The 24,007-nt window shown below is 33.6% G+C and overlaps 2 protein-coding genes across 4 annotated transcripts; one reads left to right on the forward strand and one right to left on the reverse strand.

The window, feature by feature from the left end:
* The first annotated feature begins 12,311 nt into the window (after window positions 1–12,311).
* Window positions 12,312–17,801, forward strand: LOC120328557 (uncharacterized). 3 transcript variants are annotated; one of them, XM_078114676.1, is made up of 8 exons: window positions 12,312–13,197; window positions 14,284–14,540; window positions 14,720–14,834; window positions 14,934–15,401; window positions 15,722–15,866; window positions 16,224–16,346; window positions 16,696–16,854; window positions 17,332–17,801. In XM_078114676.1, exons 1-8 carry the CDS (start codon window positions 12,345–12,347, stop codon window positions 17,630–17,632), a joined length of 2,421 nt encoding a protein of 806 aa, XP_077970802.1. In that variant the 5' UTR covers window positions 12,312–12,344; the 3' UTR covers window positions 17,633–17,801. The 3 variants fall into 3 exon arrangements, with proteins under 3 accessions (XP_077970802.1, XP_077970800.1, XP_077970801.1); XM_078114674.1 differs by having other exon boundaries at window positions 12,312–13,196; window positions 14,280–14,540; XM_078114675.1 differs by having other exon boundaries at window positions 12,313–13,196; window positions 14,280–14,540; window positions 14,937–15,401; window positions 17,332–17,800.
* Window positions 17,802–17,860: 59 nt separating this feature from the next.
* Window positions 17,861–22,168, reverse strand: LOC120328558 (uncharacterized). Its single transcript, XM_039395079.2, has 4 exons — window positions 22,000–22,168; window positions 20,283–20,396; window positions 19,333–19,458; window positions 17,861–19,142 (listed from the first exon to the last, which is right to left on the reverse strand). Exons 1-4 carry the CDS (start codon window positions 22,037–22,039, stop codon window positions 18,262–18,264), a joined length of 1,161 nt encoding a protein of 386 aa, XP_039251013.2. The 5' UTR covers window positions 22,040–22,168; the 3' UTR covers window positions 17,861–18,261.
* Window positions 22,169–24,007: the final 1,839 nt, after the last annotated feature.

Here is a 24,007-nt window from a genome sequence, read left to right on the forward strand (position 1 = left end):
TTTTCAAGACGTTAACTGAATCTTGTAATAATAGACTAACTAACTTCATTTCGGGTGATCTTGATATCGGATTATTATAAATTCCAGAATTAGATAATTTCTTAGGTAATGGTAAAATAACCTTGATCTATTCAATCTGAACTTTACTTAAATTTACATAGAAATGAACGAGGTTCGAAAATACACATAATATAAAAACATTCTATATTAGACGAAAAGAATCTTCATTGCCTATAATTCAGGTTTGTCGTAAACCTCGCAGGCTGTTAATGATTTTTTCGGACTTCTCTTTGATTCAATTCGCGCAATATTAATCATTTAAAACGTGTTCCGGGGGTAATTATAGCGACGTGCTATCCTCTTCAATGAATATGCAAGAGATACAACCAGTGGTGGGATTCAATTTTTTTTGTCAGCCGGTTCCATCACAAAAGTCATATTTTTCACCCGGTTCTGTTACAAAAAGTCATTGACAGTAACCAGTAATGCTAACCGGTTCGCTAATCTCATATAATTCCGTGAGAGGGTTCTATAGCACCGGTGCGAACCGACTGAATCCCACCATTCAATACAACATTTCCATAGTGTCTCCAAAGGATTTTGTTCCGCTCGTGGCTTACTACAATCAGCACGATGATCATCAAAACAATTGTCACAAAAAATAATTCAGTACAAAGCGTTAGTTTTTAAAACGAACCGTTAAACTTCTAGCAATGATTCAATGATATGATACAAGCACGTCAATGTCAATCACTGATTAACAAGTTGTGTATTCGAGCGAGTTGTAGATACTCATTAATGTGGAACCTCCCTCTGCAATCCTACTTCTCTCTATCATCATGGATGCCAGGCTACCTCTTTTATGTGTTAATTATCACAATTTGCAATTTCGAAAACTAGCAAACTATACACTAATCACAAGTAAAAACTGCATAATACACAAATAGAATTACAATTCGAAACTATGCCTTTGATCATTACATTTCCTTATTAATCCAGTTGAGCAACTGACACAATGCCAACTGGCATGCTGATATTAATTTGTACAACACAAGAACAAGGATAACCTACGCTCTATAGATTAACGTTTACGCTATCAGCAATAGAATATATTTTGAAATCAGATACACGACCTTTTTGCACGGCGTTTTTTATAATTCGGAACATGGAAATCCTTACTGGATATCTAGTGGATGGTCAATAATTTTAAATCACGTATTTTGAGAACTACTTGAAAACATTTAGCAGTGATCATATTTAATCATACTTTAACATTGCCTTAATTTTCTGAGTTTAAGTTGATAGATATTACATAATGCCCAAAAATAGGCCATCAAGTCTATTTTTAGATATTAATTTTGTCGTTTTTCAGAAATTTCAAGTTTACTGTATTTCGAGAACATATTTACATCGATATATTTATATCGAAAATGGTTTTAAGTTTTTAGTATCTCGAACACTTTTTAAGTCTTTGTTTTAAAGATCTCCAAGTTCAAAGTTCATGGCAAATGTAATCATATCTTAGTCTCGCCTATGCGTTTAAGTTGCTTCACTTCATGCATAATATACATGCACTATAGCCACTGACTGTATGATTTCAAAGGGGGATAAAGTATTGTAAGCACGAATCTCGCCTATGAACTCTATTCTGCCTAAATTGGAACCACCTAAACATAAGCAGATCTAATTAGAGCATTGTCCCAAGAAGTAAAGTGTTCAATGTAAAAATCGAACATACATGCAATTAATAGCGTGCGTCTCCCGGCAAACATGAATAATTGAGTAAAATGTTATGTTTTTAAATCATAACAATATCCAATTTAGAAAAGACAATAATTTAAACTGTATTTTCCATCATTTCAGAATAATCCACTGGTCTCAGTAATATCAGTGACAATGAAAATACAAAATGACAACTAAATTGCAATTCATTATATATTATATAGCGGAAAATAATAATGAGTCGTTAGGAAATTGATAACTATATCATTTTCAGCTGTTCTGAAGAAATTGTCTCCTTTCTGCGAACACGAGTCTGTCGTATTTCTGTGCGTGCCATCTTTTGCTACACTTGTTTTTTTTATATGCACAAACAGTCTTAATAGTATATAAAAAATTTTTTTAAGAAATTTGACGTCATTTCTTTGTGATTAATGGAGAAAGAAACCCTCTCGCAGTTCAATCTAATAAGTTTCTAATTAATTAGGGAAAATCGACACCAACGAATCAATTAATCAAAGTAAAAGAAATAGCGTATGAACAAGATAAGATGCTAAGTATATACATTGATTTTTTTGTTTTGTATTAAATGTTTAGGAGTCACAATAGTTTCCGATCAAATTAATCAAAATTCATATAATGCACGATTGAATAACATATAGATAAATAGGCATTCATTCGTGACAACATATTCGACGAAATCGAAATGCGGTAATCAGTCATTACGTGACGTGATTTATGAATCGAGGTCGCATCAATTCGTTTGTTGAATCAATATGCAATTTGGAAGTTACAAGTTGTGCTGCTCATAAACAGTGCAAGAGAATAAAAATAGAATTTTACCTTTTTACACCACCATTTTATTTTGATATAAACTACAGAACAAAATTGTTCTGTGCCAAGCAGGTGACAATAATTGTACATTCTATATTACGTAATAGTTCCCAGTCTTAGTTGCCACAATCTGGGCTTGAAGAATATACTGCGCTCAAACGTCAATGCTCATTAAAGTTTCAACTTATAAGCTCCTACTTTTCGTTGGTTACACAACGACCTTCCGCACATGCATTAAATATGAGCAATAGGCTACATAGTGTTGTTGAACAAGTTAATTCACGTGCCTCAAACGTAAAGTATTTAACTATACTTAGACTTTGACTATACTATTTGGATATACTTTACTAAATACTTTGTTTTGGTAATTGGTATATATCTCTGTCATTCTATTTAAATCTAAGAAGCTGTTATTGGTAATGTAATCGGGACCTCCATGTAGATAAAAACAAGAAAACTAGATGAACATATTTCGTAGAATTTCATGTACTTCTATTCAAAAAGTACCCAATCATAATTTAAAAAGACGGGAGTTTTCATTCTGATTTAACGGCGAAAGTCAATAGAAATAATTCTTGTGAATTCATAAGAAAGGAAAATTTATTTGAAAAGACAATTATTCAAAGTTCGGAAACTCCGAAGAGGAATTTTTATGACTTTTACTTTATGACCCTTGGAATAAAATTATTATTTTATTACCTTTGCTCGTGTGTGTTCATTTCAAAGAGTTCTTAGTTACATTAATTACATCGCCCTTCCATATACATCGATGGACATTTTCCAATAACAAAGAACTTCATCAATATCATCGTGGCACACTATGATATGCAACCGGGAAATGAAATATTAATCAATTTGGCAAAAAAGCATTGACATATTCACAACCACCGCGATATTCAAAAATATATAATGCAACAATGCGGTTACCAACGACATTGATGTTGCAGATTCAATAAATGTAGTTTTATTATATTCTGAAGAACTGCTGACTACTTTGCAACCATGTACGACAAATATGACAAACCTATATCGTTAGAACCTACGAAATATTCAGACATATTGATATATTTTGTTTCTCTTTGGCTTTAAAACATCTCATGTTGTGACTATAAGTTTGATGATGGCAATTGTCTGGCGACAAATTGGTCGGTCGAAGCGTGGGGGTTCTGGATGAATAGAATAGGTAGAAATGTTTCAAAGATGTTAATATTAAGATAGATAGATGATATATATATATAGAATAAAAGGTTAGTGTGAGAATAAAAAGTATAACAAATGACACTAAATTTAAATGCGTGCCATAATATATATATCAAACTAATTGTGCACAAAAAATTCCAAATAACGTTTTTGTTCCAAGTTCTTGCAATATTGTAATGCGGTAGTTTGTAAGCGAATATTTTATTCAGCAATATAGGTTGGCAACTGGTTGTTAAAACTATTGCTCAGTGTGATTTTAAAATCCGTCGACATTTGCTACTAAATTTTTTATGCAGTTGATCTACTCTATCTGCTACGTGCTATCTCTACTATTTCAAATTGTGATTGATACTTTTCAATTAAATCTTACGCCAACATTCTACCTGATGGCGTTTTTAACCTGATAGGCCTACTGTGCAACTCATCTTGCTATAACAATCGTACAGCACTCTAGACTGAAATTATTGTCTTATACTGAAGTCTGTGCCTTTCTTCTGTGACACAAACTAAAATAAATCTTAAACTGTGCGACTCGGAAAGCTCCGTTGTCGTTATTCATAATTAATTAGTGTCTTATTTTTTCGGCGAGGGGAGTATGCTACGAGAAAATGAGGTGTTCGAATGGCCTATATACTTTGGTATAATCGCTAAAGTAGTGCTTTCCAGTACTTAGCACAGTCACCAAACTACTGAATAAAGCTAGTTATGCGATCACTTTTTATTTTGTTTATTTATAATTTCTAGGCACCAGTAATGTGGCTGGCGCCGGACCATCCTTCCTCTAACGGAAACGTATGAATTTTGCAGAAGCACAGAGGAGTCACCGCGACGCAAACTCGAATCGACTAAAATGTCAAACATAATAAAGAAAAAGAGATTTCGTTTCATTTTATATTTTAAAAGGGCGAAAGATTTCATATATCAGGAGATTGTCGGTTTAGAAATTTCCATGCCTCACATGAAATATTAACCATTCCAGACCGCCTGTATTAAACCCACGACCATAAATAAGCTACCATTGTCCTACACTTTTTTGTCAAATGAAATTTTTTTGTAAATTGAAACTCGACTTCAGAAACTAAATTAAAGTATTTTGATGTATGCATTTATTATGTGACAACAATTAGGCCAAGTCGCACTATGCACAAATATTGTGCTGTGGATATACATTGTCATTGTACCAATAATGATGAATGACCACGTATTTTCTATTAAAGCTCAGCTGGCCAAATACACTTAATGATGAAAAAGAACGACATTGAACTGCACTGACCAATCTTGGTGTTATTATCTTCTGTTTTATTTGATTATTAATGAACCTTCAAAAGGAAGAAGACTCCTAAAAGATTTACTAAAATTAGTATTTTAAATAACACTTGTTGAAATTCAAGCACGTGCTTTAATGTACCTTATTTATTGAATCAAATACTGCCTTAAAAAAGCTAACTAAAGGTAATAACCACAAATATATATTTCACGAAGAGATAGAATTCGTGAAATATATATCTGGTGCAAATGAAAACAACCTGCTCTGCTATCTTTTTGATCTAGGAAATCTATATAAAGAACGGTATTTTGAATTTTCAAATTCTTCCAAGCATTCTCAAAAAAGACGTTACGCATTCGCACACGACATCAACTATAGCCTTTAACTGGAAATCTAAATAAGGCCGAGACTTAAAAACCGAAAAAAGTAGTAAATTTACCTGAAGAAAAAGAAGAATTATTAATAGGCGACAGAAGGGCCGTAAAGTTATGGACGTTCCTGGACTGTCAGTATGGCGTGGCGTAATTGATTATTTCTTGGTTATCGACACGATATTCGTCACCGCGGGACTGGGATCACAAATTCATAACGAATAAGCACAAAAGTGGATCGTTATTTTCAGACACTGAATTTAATAAAACAATGTTTTTTCACTATACATTGAATGTTTTTAATTTTGCTTTCACAGCTATCTTTACGATCTCAGAGCAAACCTTCTTAGCACATCTATGGTCTTTCCTTGTGGAAACGATTCAAATTATTCATATAGAATGTATAAAATAAAGTGCTTGCTTTGAGTTGACAATAAAAATGTGAGACATGCTTGTCATTTTAAAAAAATCTCAGTGATTAGTTGAAAAAAATGCGCTTGTTTTACCCTGACGAAGTACCAGTTTGGTCGTAGTACTTGTGATATTAAAAATGGTTCTGATGTTTATTCCATGACCCTAACTCCGTACAAAAGAAATTACAAAACATACGAATTCGTATAAAATTTCTAATTCGAATGCAGGTTTGCATGTCTATGAATAAAAATTATTTGTGATTATACCAGGCCCCTATTTCTCCCAATTTATAGAGTTACGTAAATAACTTTTTAAGCTGAAGCATGATCTGATTCGTCTAAATCCTATCGCTGTCATACCCAACCCTTTTGCTCTATCTAATACTTGTTTACTTGTTTATTCCAGTGCATTCTCTTAAAAGTTTTCAACGTTTCACACGTAATGATGAGAAATTACTTTTAGAGCCAGATGGAAATTAATATTCTTTCTGCTAATTATTCCAAGGAGAGTCGTATGGTGGCCGTAAATATTTTTATTGTTCTGTCACTGACGCTTATGAGTTAGTTAATTATACGAGAATTACGTCATCTGCCCTTGGTGTCCAAACCAAGTTTATTGATGAACTTCAATACTATTTCCATTTAATGCAGAGTTGTGAAAACAGAAGCTGTGGAAAGGAAAAAAACGCGAAATATACCAATGATTTGAAAAAATATAGGTTTATGTTTACGAAGTGTGGTTTTAAGTTCCGAAAAAACTATACAATTAAATAAAACCAAGGTGTAAGTAGAATGTTTTCTGTGGATTTGTAAACTGTTAATGCTTTTTATATTAAGAGTAAATAGGAACAGATTTCTGACTAAATATATTGTTAACAGTATATTCCTTAATAGGTGTTTTATTTAAATAACACTGATGCAAAATTACACAATTTTACTGACTCTTGATTTATTCATGGGAAAATTATTAAACGTAATGGAAAATGTTCCCATCTAAACACTGCGCGTCACACGCGCTAATACTAAAATGCCATTTCAAAACCGTTGTTGTTGGTGCAAATCTGTTGCCATAAAAACACTGCAAATGGCATTTTCTGTATTAGAGACAGCAGCAAAAATCCATTTGGAATCATAAATATGAAATGAGACATGCACGCGTTGCGCAGTTCTAATTTTTGTGACGAAAATTTGGGGAGACAAGTCACCGCGAAAGGTCCCAGATATGTATAATTTATCTTTGAATCACCATTTATAAATTCGAAGCAATCCTACCACCCATAAGACCCAATTTGGAATCTGGCGTTGGCAGAAATATTGTTTTTGTTGTAACCTTATCTAGAGTAATCTATCTCTAACTTGTCAAGGTGTCGACTTTCGACGCGCGCGAAGACTCATCCCCGTGGTTAAAAATTGATGTGATGATATCTCATGATGAAGCATGACCCGTCGAAAAAAAGCTAGAATTTTAAAATACGTTGGCTTGGTCAGAACTGAATCGCTGAAAGCCCTAGTTCAATTTTCTTCGGTTATTTCTTAAACTTGACATTTTTTAAGAATTACTCGGAAATTGTTCGTTTCATCAACTCCGAGTGAAGATTGGTGGTTTTACGGGCATGACCCGATAAATAATTAACAGCAAAAGTAACGAGTTTGCGTTAGCAGAAGATTGTTGGATTTGTAGAGAAATAATTGTGCTCAAGGTCACAACATGACTGACGATATATATAAGGTTTTTCATTTTTCCATGCAAGTCGGGAAATTGAATTCAGAAAGCTAAATAATCCATCGAAGACGAAAGGTCTCCTCCATTATAAACTTTGAAAGTATACCTTCGGTGTCTGACACTGCACTGCTATAACTGCACTGACCTTTGAAATATGTTTTGTGTTAAGTACGAAAGGAAGATATTTTGAATAACGAACACTCAGAGTAATCTATTATTTTCAGTGAGTTTGTTACATTACTTTTATTATATAAGCTAATCCCAACGTTAGCTATAACTAAATAAGGCGACTGTATTCAGAAAAAAATGGAATACCCAAAAGTCCATTGTCGGGTTTAATAATTTCTGCAATAATGAATATAAATTTTATCTAAGCATCACCAAGGTTGGTGTACATTGGTTAGACGTGATACCCTTCTTCTAAAATACCCAGAATATCATGTGTAATTTTTTGATGCATTGCCATCGGAAACCACGAAATCAAGATAACCGACACGTAACAAAATGGTGCAAGAGGTAGTTTCACGCGGCTCAACGAACTACGAGATTTACACTTGTTTTCTCAAAAATACTCAAAATAATCAATTAAGAATTATTTTTTTCTTTCTTATATAAATATCTCACCAAGTTATAGCGCATTTATTCACATTACAGTGTATACTATTTTAACATTACGACATCAGTATGAGTCGCATTTTATGAAATGGAATTGCCCATCGTATTAGTAATACTACAAATATCTGCCCAGTTAGGGCAAAACAACAATTGAATCCAACATTAATAATATTATCATTTTGCTGTTTATAATTAAACTTTAAATTTAATATATTTCTACATATCAATATATTCGACCAGACCCAGAGTGTAATAAGTTAGGTTGGGAATGCGGAACCGAAAAGATTCTTCTTTCCGTGAGTTATCAGTAGATATTTTTACCGGGCTTTGATGCGCGAGTTTGTGCCTTTAAAAAATATATTCTTTTTATATATTCAGAAAAATGTTATTGTCATTGCTCGTGACTTCAACTGTCCCGATAGAAATATTGACTTTCCACACGTTTTTCACTCACTACCTCCATCGTTCGGTGACTGATATAACAGATGATAGCCATTTTAAAACTGTATCCGTTTATTTCCAACGAGTGGCGAACCGATTTGATAATTTATAGAGAAACAATAAAACTTTATTTTCAATATCACGGCTTTAATTAAATTCGCAATGTCTACAATCTGAAACTTGTCAACAATCCTGAGTATGAACGTGAATGATTTCCAATCAAGTATTTCACACCAAAGATCCAAACAAATAACTAACAACATATCGTGTTGACTTTTCTGTTTTGTTTGATTTCCCAGTGTGAGAACTACTGTATTACAATTTGACACCAAACAACTAAATTATGTGACACTTCGATTAGATTTGTTTTCTTTTTGGAACAGCATGAAATTTATCCTTCGATCCTTGCCATCAATGGCAGTTGGTAATATCACAGTGATTTTGTATAATTTTATACTGCTATTGTAACCAAATATAGAGCTAACAGCGCATATATATTTCAATATCATGTCAGCAAATGAAGATCAAATTGTAAGATTTTGAACCATTGTTCGGTAACGACTACCTCATTAAAGTACATTCACACATAGAAAAAAATTCAACTAGTTGAACTAAAAAAGCCTGCTTTTAATTGCACTACAGGTCCTGATTTTATTAAAGGATTCTACTCATAAGATAAATAGAAAATGTACACCTGATATAGGAAAAATTTGAACTAGTTTAACAAAGATTCCTTTTAAAATTGCACCACAGATCCTGATTTTATCAATGGTTTATACCCATAAGATAAATAGAAAATGTATACCTTATTCGAGCAATGTGTCACAATACTTTTGACCCTAACAAGTATCGATCAAAATGTATATAATACCAAATGATTATTCTGAATATTCCCAAAACATGATTCGATAGTTTCACAAATTCACAATTTAAAACACGTGTGCAATGCAAATAATTACAAATATCAAAGCATTAAGCTTTATATACTCATATATATACACCCATCTAAGTTTGGGACGATTTATCGGTTCAGTTAAGGTAGTATGTTTTTAATTGTCTACCATGATGTGGAATTACCGTGAAATAACAGTTAATATGTACATCGAAAAGATAAATGACGAATGGTCGCTACCTTATCAAATCAAGCACGATTTGTTATTTGTTCGATTTTTTCCTGTAACACATTGTGATTTAATTAAAAATATTCGAATTTAGTGTAGAATTTCTCACAAGTTTTATAAACGTTTGTGAACAGCGGGAGATCTCAGTTTAAACATTTTCTTCCGTGAGTCCATTAGTTGATGACGACATGATATGTTGGACGGATGGCGACTGGCTGAAGAATTTCACTTCAAAATCTTAAATCTCGTCGGATTACTCTGGTTTATTTGCTTTGCTCGTAATCTCCCTAGGGATTTTTATTAAGAATTCAGTACAGGTAGAAATTAAGGTATCGTACTTTTCAAGTTTATTAGATTAGACAAAGAATTGTTATTAGAATGGAAGTTGAGAGTTGTGCCTTGCTTCATAGCTCAGTATATTGCTTGCAGATTAGTTATTATCGTGTACTGAGTAGAGGTTGAGCTTTAAGGTAAAGAAAATTATTCCACATACATTTAAATTTAAAAATTAAGCGTTTTATTAATGTCAAGTCTCGTGAACGCCATGTTTATTAGCGCTAGCGCACGTATACATAATATATAAAGACTACAAATGGTAATGTTTGAAAATTAACTATTATTCAGAAATATTCGCTATAATTGAATAATCTTATTGATGTAAAGTGTAGTCACGGAAATTGTCTTCCCCGAGTCAAAGAGTTTCAATTTTATAACACTGATTACATATTAAACCCTTCGGTGATCCGACTTGATCTTTTACTATGACCAGAAAAACGAATAATGATCTAATTTCAACTCCAAAGTTCATTCTGTTGAATGGAAGTCGACCGAATACAAGCGCTCCCTCCATCTTGGCCATTGTAGAATAATCACGGGGTTACAAAATATAGAACCGCAGAAGTTTGCGAGTTTACTTCTGCAGAACCTCATTAGAATTTAAGTTGTGAGCAATGCTTTCACAAATGCAAAAATATATAAACGAATCGAAGAAGCAATCGAACGCAAAATTTACTAATTTGCAGGTTCAGCATCGCAGCATATAAATAAAATGCATTAATAAACGATAAAATAATTTTTATGACAACTTGGGAGTTTAAAATCAAATCATGCATTTTTGACACTGGTGAACCATAAAAAACGGTCGATAGCGTGAATCTCAGAGGAATTGGTGTGGCATAGGATTGAAATACTAATCCATGTTATAAGATGCGAATCATGTCTATAACCTCTTGTCTCACGGCGGTGTTTTGCTTTTGCTCATAATATGAATTAGCTAATATCACAGAATAAACAGAAACATAAAAGGATAGTAAGCAGCTAATGTATTTGGTGCATAATGTAATTACCGCAGTAATCTAAAAATATTCACATAATGCACTAATCCAAACGATTGCGCTAAACCTCACACTTTGGAATCAAATCAGCGTACAATTATAATAATAAATTTAGCTCAGAAATCGACTTCATGTCCAATTGATGCTCGCATTACGTTTTTGTGCATTATTAGAAGTGGCAACAACAGTTTTAGATATTGCAGGCGCGAGGCTATCTGTCAATATGAATGTGTTATTGTTTCAAAATTAATATATTTACGTCAAGTAATATTTCGTGATAATAACATGCACTTGCACCCTAGACCAAGTAGGTAGTTGTAATCGATTTTAATCTTCAGGGATGGTTATTGCGTTTAAATACGTTTATCACACGGCATATCACAGACTGCAAACAGTATACTAAAGAGACATCGTGACATTAGGATTTCGGCTAATCTGGCTCAATATACGAAAACATCCGAACCATATCATTGAATTATTGAGCTACGTTTTTAATGAGTACGAATAATAGCAAAAGATTCGGTATGAATGAAGTAAATTGAGATGCGTAAACCAGTACAAAAATGTGGGTTGAACCTTTCGGTGATGACACCTAAATTATGGTAAATGTCAGTTAGTTCATTGTGTAAATATCCGTCATAACAAGACAGTAAGTTTAAAACGCCAAATGCAAATGAAACACTCGAAAAAATAACTGCTCACCATTTTACATTTGAACAAAACGCATTTCATTTAGCATTCAAATTTACAGGCAGTTCGCTCGCATCTAAGATTAATCGTTATCCATGCTTGATTTGGCAGTGACTCGTTTCGAGCCAGACTAACCAAAATCAGCATGATACGACACTGAAACGACAAAAGGCATTACGAAATTTCTTCGCGTTTCTCTTCGGAATGTATTCAGAATGATCTATACAGTGTGCAAGACCCGCAAACCACAAGGGAGTTGAGAATCAAAATTATCAATTCTTGTCTGACAGCAGAAAAAGGGAAAGAAATTATAAGAGACGGCGTGGGGCTTATGTAACTTATTAGTTTAGTTAGTGATTTAATATACACTGCAGAATAGGGTGAAATGAATTTGATTTGCCATGATATATATTACCAAAATGGGTAGAATGAAATAGATTAGGATGACAAGAGCTGATTCTAGTTATAAATATTATAAAAATGAAAAATTAGATTTTTTACACTTTACGAGGGAAATTATTAATGAGACTTTGTGTAAAACAACATGTTTATTGCACGAAGCAGCATTTTTCATTTTGACGAAATACAAAACTTCTTTTAACAGTGAATATTCAAGATGAAAAATCTATTATTTTTAATGATATATTTGTGTCTATATGACATAACTCTTGCATCTTCGGAATATCCGAAAAGTTTTACGGGGGCGTCCGGTGATGACTCTGGTTCTGGAGAATATGGGAGTGCTGGATACAGCTCAGGGACACCGACATCAGATACTATACTACATGAAATAACAGTAACAAGTGGCAACAAAAAAGAAGTAGCAACCACGCAAGCAACGATTCCTGATGAAAATGATCCCAACTGCATTTCTGGTGAACTGTGTGGCATCACACTATCCCCTTTTCCAACCAAAGTGTTAGATATTGATTTGGATGAAGACTCAAGTACATTCGAAGAAAATACTGTAACAGAAGCAAATAATTGCAAAATCTCCAATATCCTGATAAATAAACGATTGCGACAAATTGAAATTGAGCAAAAATTGCAGATCTCACGAAGTCAATTTTATTTTACGAAAATATTAGAAAAACTAGAAAAGATTGAAATGAGAAGCATATCAGATGGCCTAACAAAGGAAAAATATGATCAAAAAATGTCCACGTTTGAGAATCAAGTTGAAAACATTTACAAAGTTCAGGGTGAAAGTAAATCAAATTTGCAAAAGATAATATCATCGATAAATGATTTGAAAGAAAGAGATGAAAAATATAGAAAGGAAAATGAGGAAACACAGAATTCTGAATTTACAAGTGATGAACAATATTCGACAATTGCTAACAAGAGCTACATTGATGTAAAATTTCTTGAAATGAAAAGATTTATCAACGAAAGCAGTGATGTCATAGAACGGAAACTTGATAAAAAATTAGAGTCGACAGTGGGAGTTTTTCGCAAAAGTGTCGAAGGTAACGAGCTTAAAGTCTTTTTTTATTTTACCAACTTGCATAAAAAGTTTGAACTTTCATTTGCGCTTTCTAAGTTTTTAAGTTTATTACGCAAACGGACCTTTACAATGTGGACCAAGTACCTTTTTCCTCCACCTAACTATTTTTTTTTTCAATACAGGCCTAAATAAGTAGAAATTTATCACACCAAATCGATATGATCTCCAGTGGGCAAATAGATTCCATCGGATATGACAATAATTTCGATTTTTGGAATTGTTCTGAATAGTGTGCTTTTATGCCGAAATACATACATAATAGTTGCATAGTATATAAATCATTCAAGACCAGTATTTTTATCACAAAAATGGCATTCTCATCCAATTTTAAGAGCATTGAAGTGAACGCGGATCAATGTATCGCATCCCTGGCATACCTTACATTGCAATATGTCATTGACAAATTGTATTCCTTGCATTGTCATTGCTGTCCACTTAATCACATGTTATCATTGGAATATGTCGCCGCCGTTGATTACGGCGTCTCTTGTCGCATATTAAAAGAATTTGTAATGTGTAAAGTCGACTGTCAATTACCGGACTGAAAGTCAGATTTCTCGTCCGTATATGAACATTCGTCACGTGACCGCCAATTTTTACTCATTTCATTATACTACTTTCAGCTATTTTCATGTACATATTTCACGCCAAAGCTTTTTAAATCTCGTTTTCACACTTTCTGGGGTCCGGTCGACGTCAAGCCTAGTAAACAACAGCTGATATTTCCCAGGTCTGACATTCAGTGTTGCCAAAGAGTCACTTGATATCTACTTGATTAGTGGTGAATATTGTGGTCAATGACAATGAATTTTCTATATATGTTGATTGCATCATTCAGTTGTGAACTATTTCTGGAATGTCAGTTTAAACAACACATGACACATGTCGCATCGTGTCTAGTTTGTAGTTGATAATATTCATTAAACGTTTTAAAAAGAGTCTTTCCATAATAAAGTTGTCTTTACCCCATGCACTTAGCCTACTTTAGAATAATCTAAGTGCGCATTCTTGGTTTATTGACAAAATTTCCTTATTCGTTTAATTGAAGCAAAGGCGCTACAAGAAAATGCCCCGAATGAAGCCCGAACCATAAACGAAAATGGCAGTTTCGAATTAGAAAATTCGACAGACGAAACACCGATGAACGACAATGAAAATCAAAAGAATGACGAATTGGACTCAAAAAGATCCGATTATGCTAAAGTAACACTGTGCAAAACTTGTTGCCAAGAAGTTCCATTATCTGAATTTCTGGAGTCGCAGAATAATCAGGACCAATTTGGATACGTAAATAATGCTCATAATGTAAGTTTGTATATTCAGCAAATCATTATTTTTTCCGTCAGTTTTTACATCAAATCGAATACTTTTACTTCATACATGTATACTGGTAGCTAATTTCATCTTAATACTCAAATGTTATACTCTTATTCGTGCAATTCCAGTAAAATATTGAATCCATATTCAGTTATTTTTGTTTCTAGGGTCGATACCCCGGACAGATCGCGTACGCTAGTTTGTCAGAAATACGTCAACAACCGGTTGACGACAGAGACAGATTTCAAGATGAATTTGATATTGACTCCAATCTAGAACAAGGTGAGAAGTTTTTCAAGGGTATTATACATAAGATATCATTTTCAAGATCGGTCGCGAAGTTTGAAAATTTGTTTTTTTATATTTAAAATATTTTGAAAGCAGATGCAACAGAGATGACTCCAACAACTGCCAGAATTCCGCTAGATTCCGGAATCGTGCTCACAACAGGGCAAACTACGACAGAATATACACATCTAACGACTATAACATCTCGTCCAACCGTTGAATTTGAAAAGACGGTGGCACCAGCATTACTGCATCAAACTACATCTATATCTCAAATCGAAGCACAACAAAGTTTACAAAACAAATCAAGTAACACGAGACCGACTACTACATTATTTACATTTTTATCCTCCTTGTATAGCAAAATCGCTCAAGAAGGCAAAAACTCGACTGAGAATCATGAAATAATTGCCAGACGTAAATACGAGGAAAATAGAATGGAATATCAGGATGTTCCGGAAGGAAAACAAATTTCAGTGACAACTTTTGACACGACATTAGCTGCAGAAACTCTCACAACGCCAACAACAAAAATGCCAACTCCAAAGCCTGAAAAGCACGGTATATATTATTGGATCAATTTGTTTACGATGTTACCCTGTGCTTGGAAAGACATAAATTTCATAACTTATTGGGGACTGCCCAAACTAGAGCCATTCGCGGAATGAATGTACACTAAGTTAATAAACCACGTTCTCAGGTTTAAATATGTTTTCTCAGATGCTATTTTTTTAAACAATGTAGAGCAGTAATTGATAACCAAGAAATCAAGACCAAGAAATCAAAATTATTTCAATTTAATATATTTTTATTCTACTAGAGGGACTTGTAAGTGCTACAGTTTTACGTGAATATACCAAATTTGTTCATTTCTGTTCTAGTGATCCCAACCACATGCGCAGAAATTTATCGCCGCGGTCAGCGAAGAAGCGGAGTTTACAAAATCGGTCCTCCGTCCGGACAATCTTTCAATGTTTTTTGCGATATGGAAACTGATGGTGGCGGATGGACTGTAATACAGAGAAGGTTCGATTTGTTTCAATATCGTCAAAAATCACATTCACATATCATGCCGGATAAGCGGATTTGAAATTAGTTAAAAGCACCACTAAATCATATTCTGTTTGCATTAATTGTTATGAATTCATGCTACTTATGATATTCATGGTATATAAATTGTATGCTGCCAAACGCTTGAAACATAAACCTGTGGGGCTCTTTCACACATGATGACCCTGTTCTAACTTAACGTCCAAGTAATAAAAACTGAAATTTAGAACACGGTGCTTATATCCAAACTACTCTTGCACGCACAATTTATTTATAGATATAAATTACTGCATTTTTATACGGTTATACATATATTGCCGTTTTCAATTTTAGACTTGTTGGTGATGTAAACTTTACTCGTGGCTGGGAAGATTATAAAAACGGTTTTGGTTTTGTCAATGGTGATTACTGGATTGGATTAGAACAAATGCATTTGCTCACAACGGGCAGTAACAGGTATTTCCTGCATAGAATCAGAACATATATATATTAATTTATCATTGAACAAATATCTGTAATTCGACATTTTCTAAATCGCAGTGGATCAGTTGAATTATCATACAAAACACACTGAATTATTTTGGCATTACAGATAGAACACCATAATTGTTTTACTCTCAATGATTATTTTAGCTGATGTATTACCAAAATTAAATGAAAAAGAGCTTTCATTCAAAATTAAACATTCTCTGATTTATAATAAGTAATAATATTAACCTTTGAACGCATTGATATATTGTAAATTCAGCCAATATATACACCGTTGCTATATATTATATTATTGACCGTACCATTTCTTTATCAGGCAAAAAACGAAAATGTCACTCCGTGTCGATTTGAAAGATTGGTCTGACGTCTCACAGTTTGCTTATTATAAAGTATTCCGTGTTTCAAATGAAGAGAAAAGTTATCGACTCTTTGTAAAAAATTATCATGGAAATGCTGGAAACGCACTGCAATATGGGTAATTTTGTTATTTCAATGGTATAACTCGTTAATTGTGTATTGTTTAGGATTTACCAGATATTCAACTGTAGCATAAGTATTTCGGTCAGCGCAATGTGGCCCATGAGTGACTCGTACTTGACTAAAAATTATAGCTTCTTAGATGTTACAGAAAATGTTCTTATAGGAGTCAATCGCCAAATTGGAAATATTCTACATCCAGAATTTTTAAACATTACAAACTGTTGTTAGTACCGCCTACCCCGAAAAATACAGTCTTTTTTTTTCTAGCAGCTCGTATATTTCAAATTATCCATATATATATATCGTAGATTTGTGTCACAATTTGTTATTTCTCGTCGTCCTTTTACTCTCTCATTTCCAGATAAGCCGCAGTTTCTTATACTAAACAGAACTTATGTTACCATAATTTCCATGACCAGTATTGATACAGTATTGATATTATGGTTAATCTAATTGTAGTAATATTTTACAGTGAGAGCTATAATCACAATGGGCAAGGTTTCACAACCAATGATCGAGACAATGACGGTTATACTCATGGTAACTGCGGCCAATATTACAGTTCGGGATGGTGGTACAATGCTTGTTTTGCTGCCAATTTGAATGGAAAATATTACAAAGGAAATTATCGTGGAATTCAGGACGGAATATATTGGGGAACATGGTATAGACTTAACGACGCAGCGACAGACTCGAGACATTCATTTAAATATGTCGACATGAAAATTAGACCGAGCAACTTTCTTTCGTCCACCCGCAGAAAAAATAAATGACATTAACCCACATTTTCTATGTTATTCTCATTTATATATTTAGGATGTTTCTAAAACGTTATCATAAGACTTGTATTCAACAGATACAAAAATATATTTGATTTTGTTATTATTTTACTTTTGGTTTGGTATATTTTGGTATATGTTTAGTATTATCATGGTTTATCAGCATTATTTACATGTGAAACTATTGCTACAAATAAGCTAAATTTCCAAAATATACAAACTCATTATAGAGATATAAAACTCATAATGTGATTTGAAACGCCTATATGATGTTATACATTTACTAAGAATTCAAATATGGAATTGAACACACACTTATAATTTTATTTATTCAGTATTACATACTGCTATATATTTATTCAATCTTGTGATGTAAGACATGAAAATAATACAAATTAGAAAGTAAGTAGCTTCCAATTTTATGCAATTCTTGACATTCCTGTTTCTACAATTTAAATTATTGTTTATTGCTACTGCTACTTGTAATACGGAGTTTATAAAACATAATACCATTTATTGAAATAAATGTTCTTGTCAACAAAATTTGATTGAGAAAACTCGAACTAAGACATTGAACCTAATTTCTAAATGCGGGCTAATATGAAACTTTACTACAATTTGAATCACTTTTTATTCAGCCATTTTCCAATCTTCTGGGCTACTGATAGCTTTTTCTTCGTTGTGTTATTTTCCAGTTCCCACAAGCTTTCTCTCGTATCCGCGATTGTTTTGTTTTTCTCATCACATTTTTTCCAATCTGTAGCTTTCTGAAAAGCATGTATTGCCGCATTGAACTTTTCTATTGCGACTTCTTTCTTTCCTATTTCTGCGTATAAAGTTGCTAAAAGTTTAATACATCCACCGTACAGTCGGAAGTTTTCACATTTGTTGTTCATCTCCGTGTTCATCAAACAAAGTGCAGATTCGAGAACCGCAATGCTTTCGTTGTATGATTCGCAGTGGGTATAGCAGAGACCAACATAAAACAAGCACTCCGAGTGCCAAAGAACGATTTCATTCTGATTTTCGGCTGTAATTTTTGTCAAATCGTGAATAAGTTCTTGAAAATATGGGATGATGTGATGTAAAGTAATTCTATGAATATACCCGCATCGTTCAACGACTCCTGCCTCAACTATATCAGTTATCTGATTCACTTGTGACGTCATGAAAGCCACTAAATCGCTGACGTTAGCAGTCATCTGACAAAGTTTTGCTGCCGCGGAATGTACGACGACTGCACGGACGTACTGTTTTTCGTGATTGCAGGTGACTCCAAACTTTTCAACCTCCGATGCAGACAAATGCTGAGAATTCAGGAGTTCGGCGATAGTCTTTATATTGCTACATGCCAGGTAATAATCACCGCACATTATGTTACACTCAGTAAGTAAGATCATATTGTAAATCTCAGCAGATTGGTTTGGTTTCAAGTTTTCCAGCTTTCGAAAGTATTTACTAGCTTCTGTGTATTCATTGTGTTCGACCAAAGCAAGCGCACAACCTAGAAAATAGAGGATTTACGCGAGTTAGAAAAAAAATAGTCCATGACCGATGGTAATTTTATTTGAGAGCGCAGTGAAAGTTAATACGCGAATGGAGATTACGAATACAATAAATGCGGGTTTGTACAATATTAGTAACTGTTGTATATTTTTTTCGCATTGAATACGCAATGAGACAAACTAATTCACCTTGCAAATTCAATATCTTCATCTCTTTAATAAAATCCCTGACATCGGTTTGTTCAACATCGGCTTCCTTTGGAATTGTCGTGCAATTGGGAATTTCTTCATAGTCATCTACTTTCAAGACGATTACTTTAATGAAAATAAATATATCTTGGTTGATTCTATTCCCAACAATTTTATGCGCTCTATTATAAAAAGTTTACTGTAAAGCCGAATCATTTAGTAACGTAAAACTTAGACCTGGATCCCTAATATTAATTTAGTTCTTTTATTCCCTCATACTCATCTACATAAAACAGGTTGTTACCCAATGAATACCACGGACAGTGTTTTGTACCTGATATCGTATCCCGCTACCTACATTGCCAGAAATATAACCACGAAAGTAATGTCATATATAAAGTCAGAAAACTGACTTTGAAGGAGCTGCTGAGAAACACTGGCATAATAGAAACTGTTATTGAATTTGTTTTGTCTATGGGCAGAATTATTTATGATTGTTACCTTATTATAAAGTATTCATTTGTGTGTCAATTGTAATTTAACATAGAGGTGGTTGTTAAAGGTTTTATTTCCTATCAGTTAATGGCGCTGAATAGCGATATAAGAACATCAACAACAACTATTTTGCGTTTCGAAGCAAGAGTTTCTGATAAATTTATTCGACAAACAGTTAATAAAACTCCGAAATTGACATTTTTGGTTATAAATTATAGTTATAAATTTACGCACACTAAATCACTGTTAATAATGAACACAGCAAACAATATAAATTGTGCGGATAAAAATATATATGTTATTAATACAAACATATTTTAAAATATTTTGACTTCTTTTTCAAAGCGAGTTGTATTTTATAGTAAGCTATAGTCTGGATATTTAGACAATGTATAGCCTATGAGACAAACACATTATCAACACCACTGCAATGAAATACAGACGAATAAATATACCTTCATCTTGTAGTTTCATAGTATTCGTGTATCGGACGACTTCTTCAGGTTTGATTTTCTCATCTTGGCATTGTTCTGTTGGTGTAGTGCTATGCGCTATTTCTTCATCAAAACCTATCAAATAAAAACAGACTGTTTTTTGCGCTATTTTATCTTGCGGTATATAACCTTATGACGTTTGGACATTTTTCATTTGGTTATTATGTTTCTCGCAAAAGTTTTCGGCGCTACTATTTGGACATTATTTGTAATGAAATTCCATGTATATCATTTGGATACTAAAAGTACGTTGAAGGCAACACAATGGGATAAGAATTAAAAGCACGAAAAATAAAAGCAGCGAATAATTCAATACTGGATTTGATACACTACCATTGTATTATTCACCATGAATTGCATTGTTCCCAATATAGATGATGAAATTGTAATAAAGTGTGTGGATTTTATTTTAAAATATAAATAAGCGATCGCCAATGTCGAACATTTCGCGAAGAGTGTAACACAGAGATGTTTGCAATGCCTGAGCAAAGTGGCGACTCTGATGCAATCATTATTTAATTCAAAATGGAGTTTCTGAATTCATGAATATATATCAAGAAATCCATGAACCTATAAATATTATTTAATGGCTATAATATTTGTTTTAGCTATTATATGAGTCATTTTAACTAGTTAAATTTATATTTCCAAGGAGCTGGCAAAATTGTCTCTGTGACCATGGGATAGATTGGAATTGCTGAAAAGCAACTGAAAAGAAAACAATCCCACCCTCACTACATAGCAAGTCTAATTAACAATTAAGGTAAGGTTAATTAAACAAGGTCGGAACATAGCGAGCCGTTGAAGTGACTGCGTTTTGTGAAATACACCAGGATCGAGAATACTGAACAAATATTTGAGCAAGATTCTGTGACTTCCACTAAAATAAACCAGTCTATATGTTTTTTTCCGATGCCCTTCATTGCGACCCACAAAGAAAACCTATAAAAATGCAACTAAGCTTTTTGTACTGCAAGAAAGTTCCAATTAAAATCATCCTTCTGAAATCTGACTTTGAACAAGTGATAGTCTTTAATGAAGTATTTACGTTAAAGAGAACATTTTCATCCATTAAGTTTAATCAATCAAGTGAAGTCCAGCACTTTTCAACGAACATCTTGAATCTATCCTTCAAAGTACCACAGTACATCCCAAGATAATAAAAAAAAACTTATTGGGGAACAGATGCATCACACCAGATACGCTGGTGTGTAACAACTAAACTTATTTTGTTAATTTTAATTGCAGGCAACGACAGTTTTTGAATTTTTTATAACTTTGCCATACGTAGCTTAGAACTACATGGGACTACTTTGGCTACATGGGATAGTTTTCTATTCCGTGATCTGATAGGACGCGCTGTTTCAATAAGTAATTTTCAGGCGTGATGTTCTCGCACGCAAATATTATAAAAGTCATGATGGCGACGACAAATTTCATTATCACTCTTGTGATTTCTACGGATAACATCTATTTTAAGTTATTCGATAAAACTAGCTACATTCTTATCTGAAGACAGTGAGGATAAAATAATATATGCAGAGTCGGGTTTCCATACTTATAAAACAAACTCAAGTCATTTTGTGAAATTGCTATTGAATCTCCAGTACAACTTGATTCGCGTTTTTATACGGTAAAATATAAAGGATGTTAGTATGCGATCAAAACAAATACTCACTCGTTTGGCATTCCAAACCTTTGCTTTGATACGAACTCATGGTATATTTTACCAGTCATATTTTAAAAATACCTTGATGAATAATCAGCTTACTTTAGGCCTATATTTTAAACCAATAGCTCAATGACTTCTATCAACCATTTCAACGACTAAGAACTAGTAAGACGAAGTTAAGTATACAGCAGTTATAAAGTTATGAGAAGTCGATAAAATATATTTATACCCGGCGAACCAATATACTTGTTGGCATGCTTGACTTGACATCTTTCAGGGTTACAAAGGTGTATCCCAGAAATTAAAGAGTCCTATTTATAAATGTTTATAACCATAACCTCGTTATTAAAGTTGATTAGCCTTTTATGCATTGATTTATAGAAATTTTAATTCAAAGAAGGTATATAATGTTCAAAATAACCACACATAAAAACGAAAAGTTCAGCCATTTGAAGTAGTTTGAATGTCTTCCAACACGATTAAGATTTCGCTGCGGCTGAACGGTTGTAGTTGCGATTTCATCTCTTTAGCTCTCGCCATTCGGCGGAAGAGGGTACAAACAGTAGGGTGTTTGACGGCGTCATAGACTCATAATGTATGAGAAGATTCTACTCATAAGACAAATGGAACATAACTGTAATAACAATAAATTTGCTTTGACTAGTATTCATTTTCCCCATCCACAATTTGTAATATATCAAGGAAGAAATCCAGAATATAGATGGAGTATACAGTTGTTGGTATATATTAAGACTGTATACGTGGAATTTATTATCAATGATATATACAACAAATTTACCCATTATTTTTATTTTTTTAATTCTAGTTTGTAAAATTTTTTTCAACTTTTCCCTAAGTTATGCCAGTCTTCCGGGTATGTCTGCATTTTGTTTTGTCCGTTTATTGTTGTTTTGTTTTATGCCAGAGCGACCAAATTTAAATTGATTGGACTAACGCTTTTTGACTCCAAGCATCGACAGTAACAATATGCTTACTTAAAACTACCCGGAAATAACGACGTCGGAATTGTCGGCCAGTCATTGGAATATATCGGATCTCATTTAGGGGCTGCAGTCATCATATTTTCGTCGATGCTGCTTATTTTTGTACGCGCGTTTCGGTTAGGGACGTGCTTGTGCGCGCGACAGAACCATCTGTTGAAAGTTGAGCCCTGGGAAAACGCAAGAATGAAATGCTCATTCGCTATAGCCTATAGGTGAATTATCTCAGTATTGAAATTCGATGACAAAGGAAGTCATGTTATAGATTCAAGTGGACCGAGATGCGTTGACTAAAACAACGCAAACGTTTTGCTTGGGCTGTTCGCCTGCCTCGGGACCGCAACAATTCTGATGTATGACTAATTTTGATTCCGTGAAACGGTAAATTAATGTTCTAAGAGACTGCCCTTTGCTTTGTTATGAATAATTGAAAGCTTTTAGATGGCATCGAAAACAAATATTTTACGTCTGCAAATCTTGTCACCTCCGACCACATCGGCTCAAAACATTCGTGATTGCACAGTTTCGGCGCGCATCCAGCGGTGTGAAAAAAATTCTGAAAATCAAAAAACTCAAATTTAGTAAACTGGTTCCTTGTCGCGGACGTGGATAGTCCACGTCGTGGCCGAGATTCCCGCGTGTGGTTACGAATATTTTACTATGCCAAGCGTAAGAAACACACTTGCCATTGTACCTCTCATGGTTGACGTAGCCGTTTGCTGGCTTCCTCTATTTCTATGTTATTGTCGGTAAGTAGCGTAAGGTTTTGTCGAAATTTCAAACAGACATCTCTTATTTGAGATGGATAATTCTTAGAGACTGTAATTTAAGTCCACCAAAAGTACGAGGTATTCTCCACTTCAACTGCATTACTTAAAGAAAATGTGCTTATGTCGTGTTTGAGAGTTTTGAAGGCGAAATGACCACCATGTGGTTACACTGAAGATCCTATCCTACCTTACTTGATTGTAAAATCAACTTTTATACTGTCAATTTGAATTGACATCGATGGC

The sequence above is a fragment of the Styela clava genome, chromosome 7 (assembly GCF_964204865.1).
Source record: "Styela clava chromosome 7, kaStyClav1.hap1.2, whole genome shotgun sequence".
NCBI lineage: Eukaryota > Metazoa > Chordata > Ascidiacea > Stolidobranchia > Styelidae > Styela > Styela clava.

Bases quoted from the DNA above. Each gene is read 5' to 3' on its own strand.
- LOC120328557 (XM_078114674.1), top strand. From the start codon at position 12,345: ATGAAAAATCTATTATTTTTAATGATATATTTGTGTCTATATGACATA. The intron at 15,402-15,721 runs GTATATATTATT...TTTCTGTTCTAG, and splicing joins TCCAAAGCCTGAAAAGCACG to TGATCCCAACCACATGCGCA. The intron at 16,855-17,331 runs GTAATTTTGTTA...AATATTTTACAG, and splicing joins GGAAACGCACTGCAATATGG to TGAGAGCTATAATCACAATG.
- LOC120328558 (XM_039395079.2), bottom strand. From the start codon at position 22,039: ATGAGTTCGTATCAAAGCAAAGGTTTGGAATGCCAAACGA. The intron at 19,459-20,282 runs GTATATTTATTC...TTTTCATTAAAG, and splicing joins TATGAAACTACAAGATGAAG to TAATCGTCTTGAAAGTAGAT. The intron at 19,143-19,332 runs GTGAATTAGTTT...TCTATTTTCTAG, and splicing joins GAAGATATTGAATTTGCAAG to GTTGTGCGCTTGCTTTGGTC.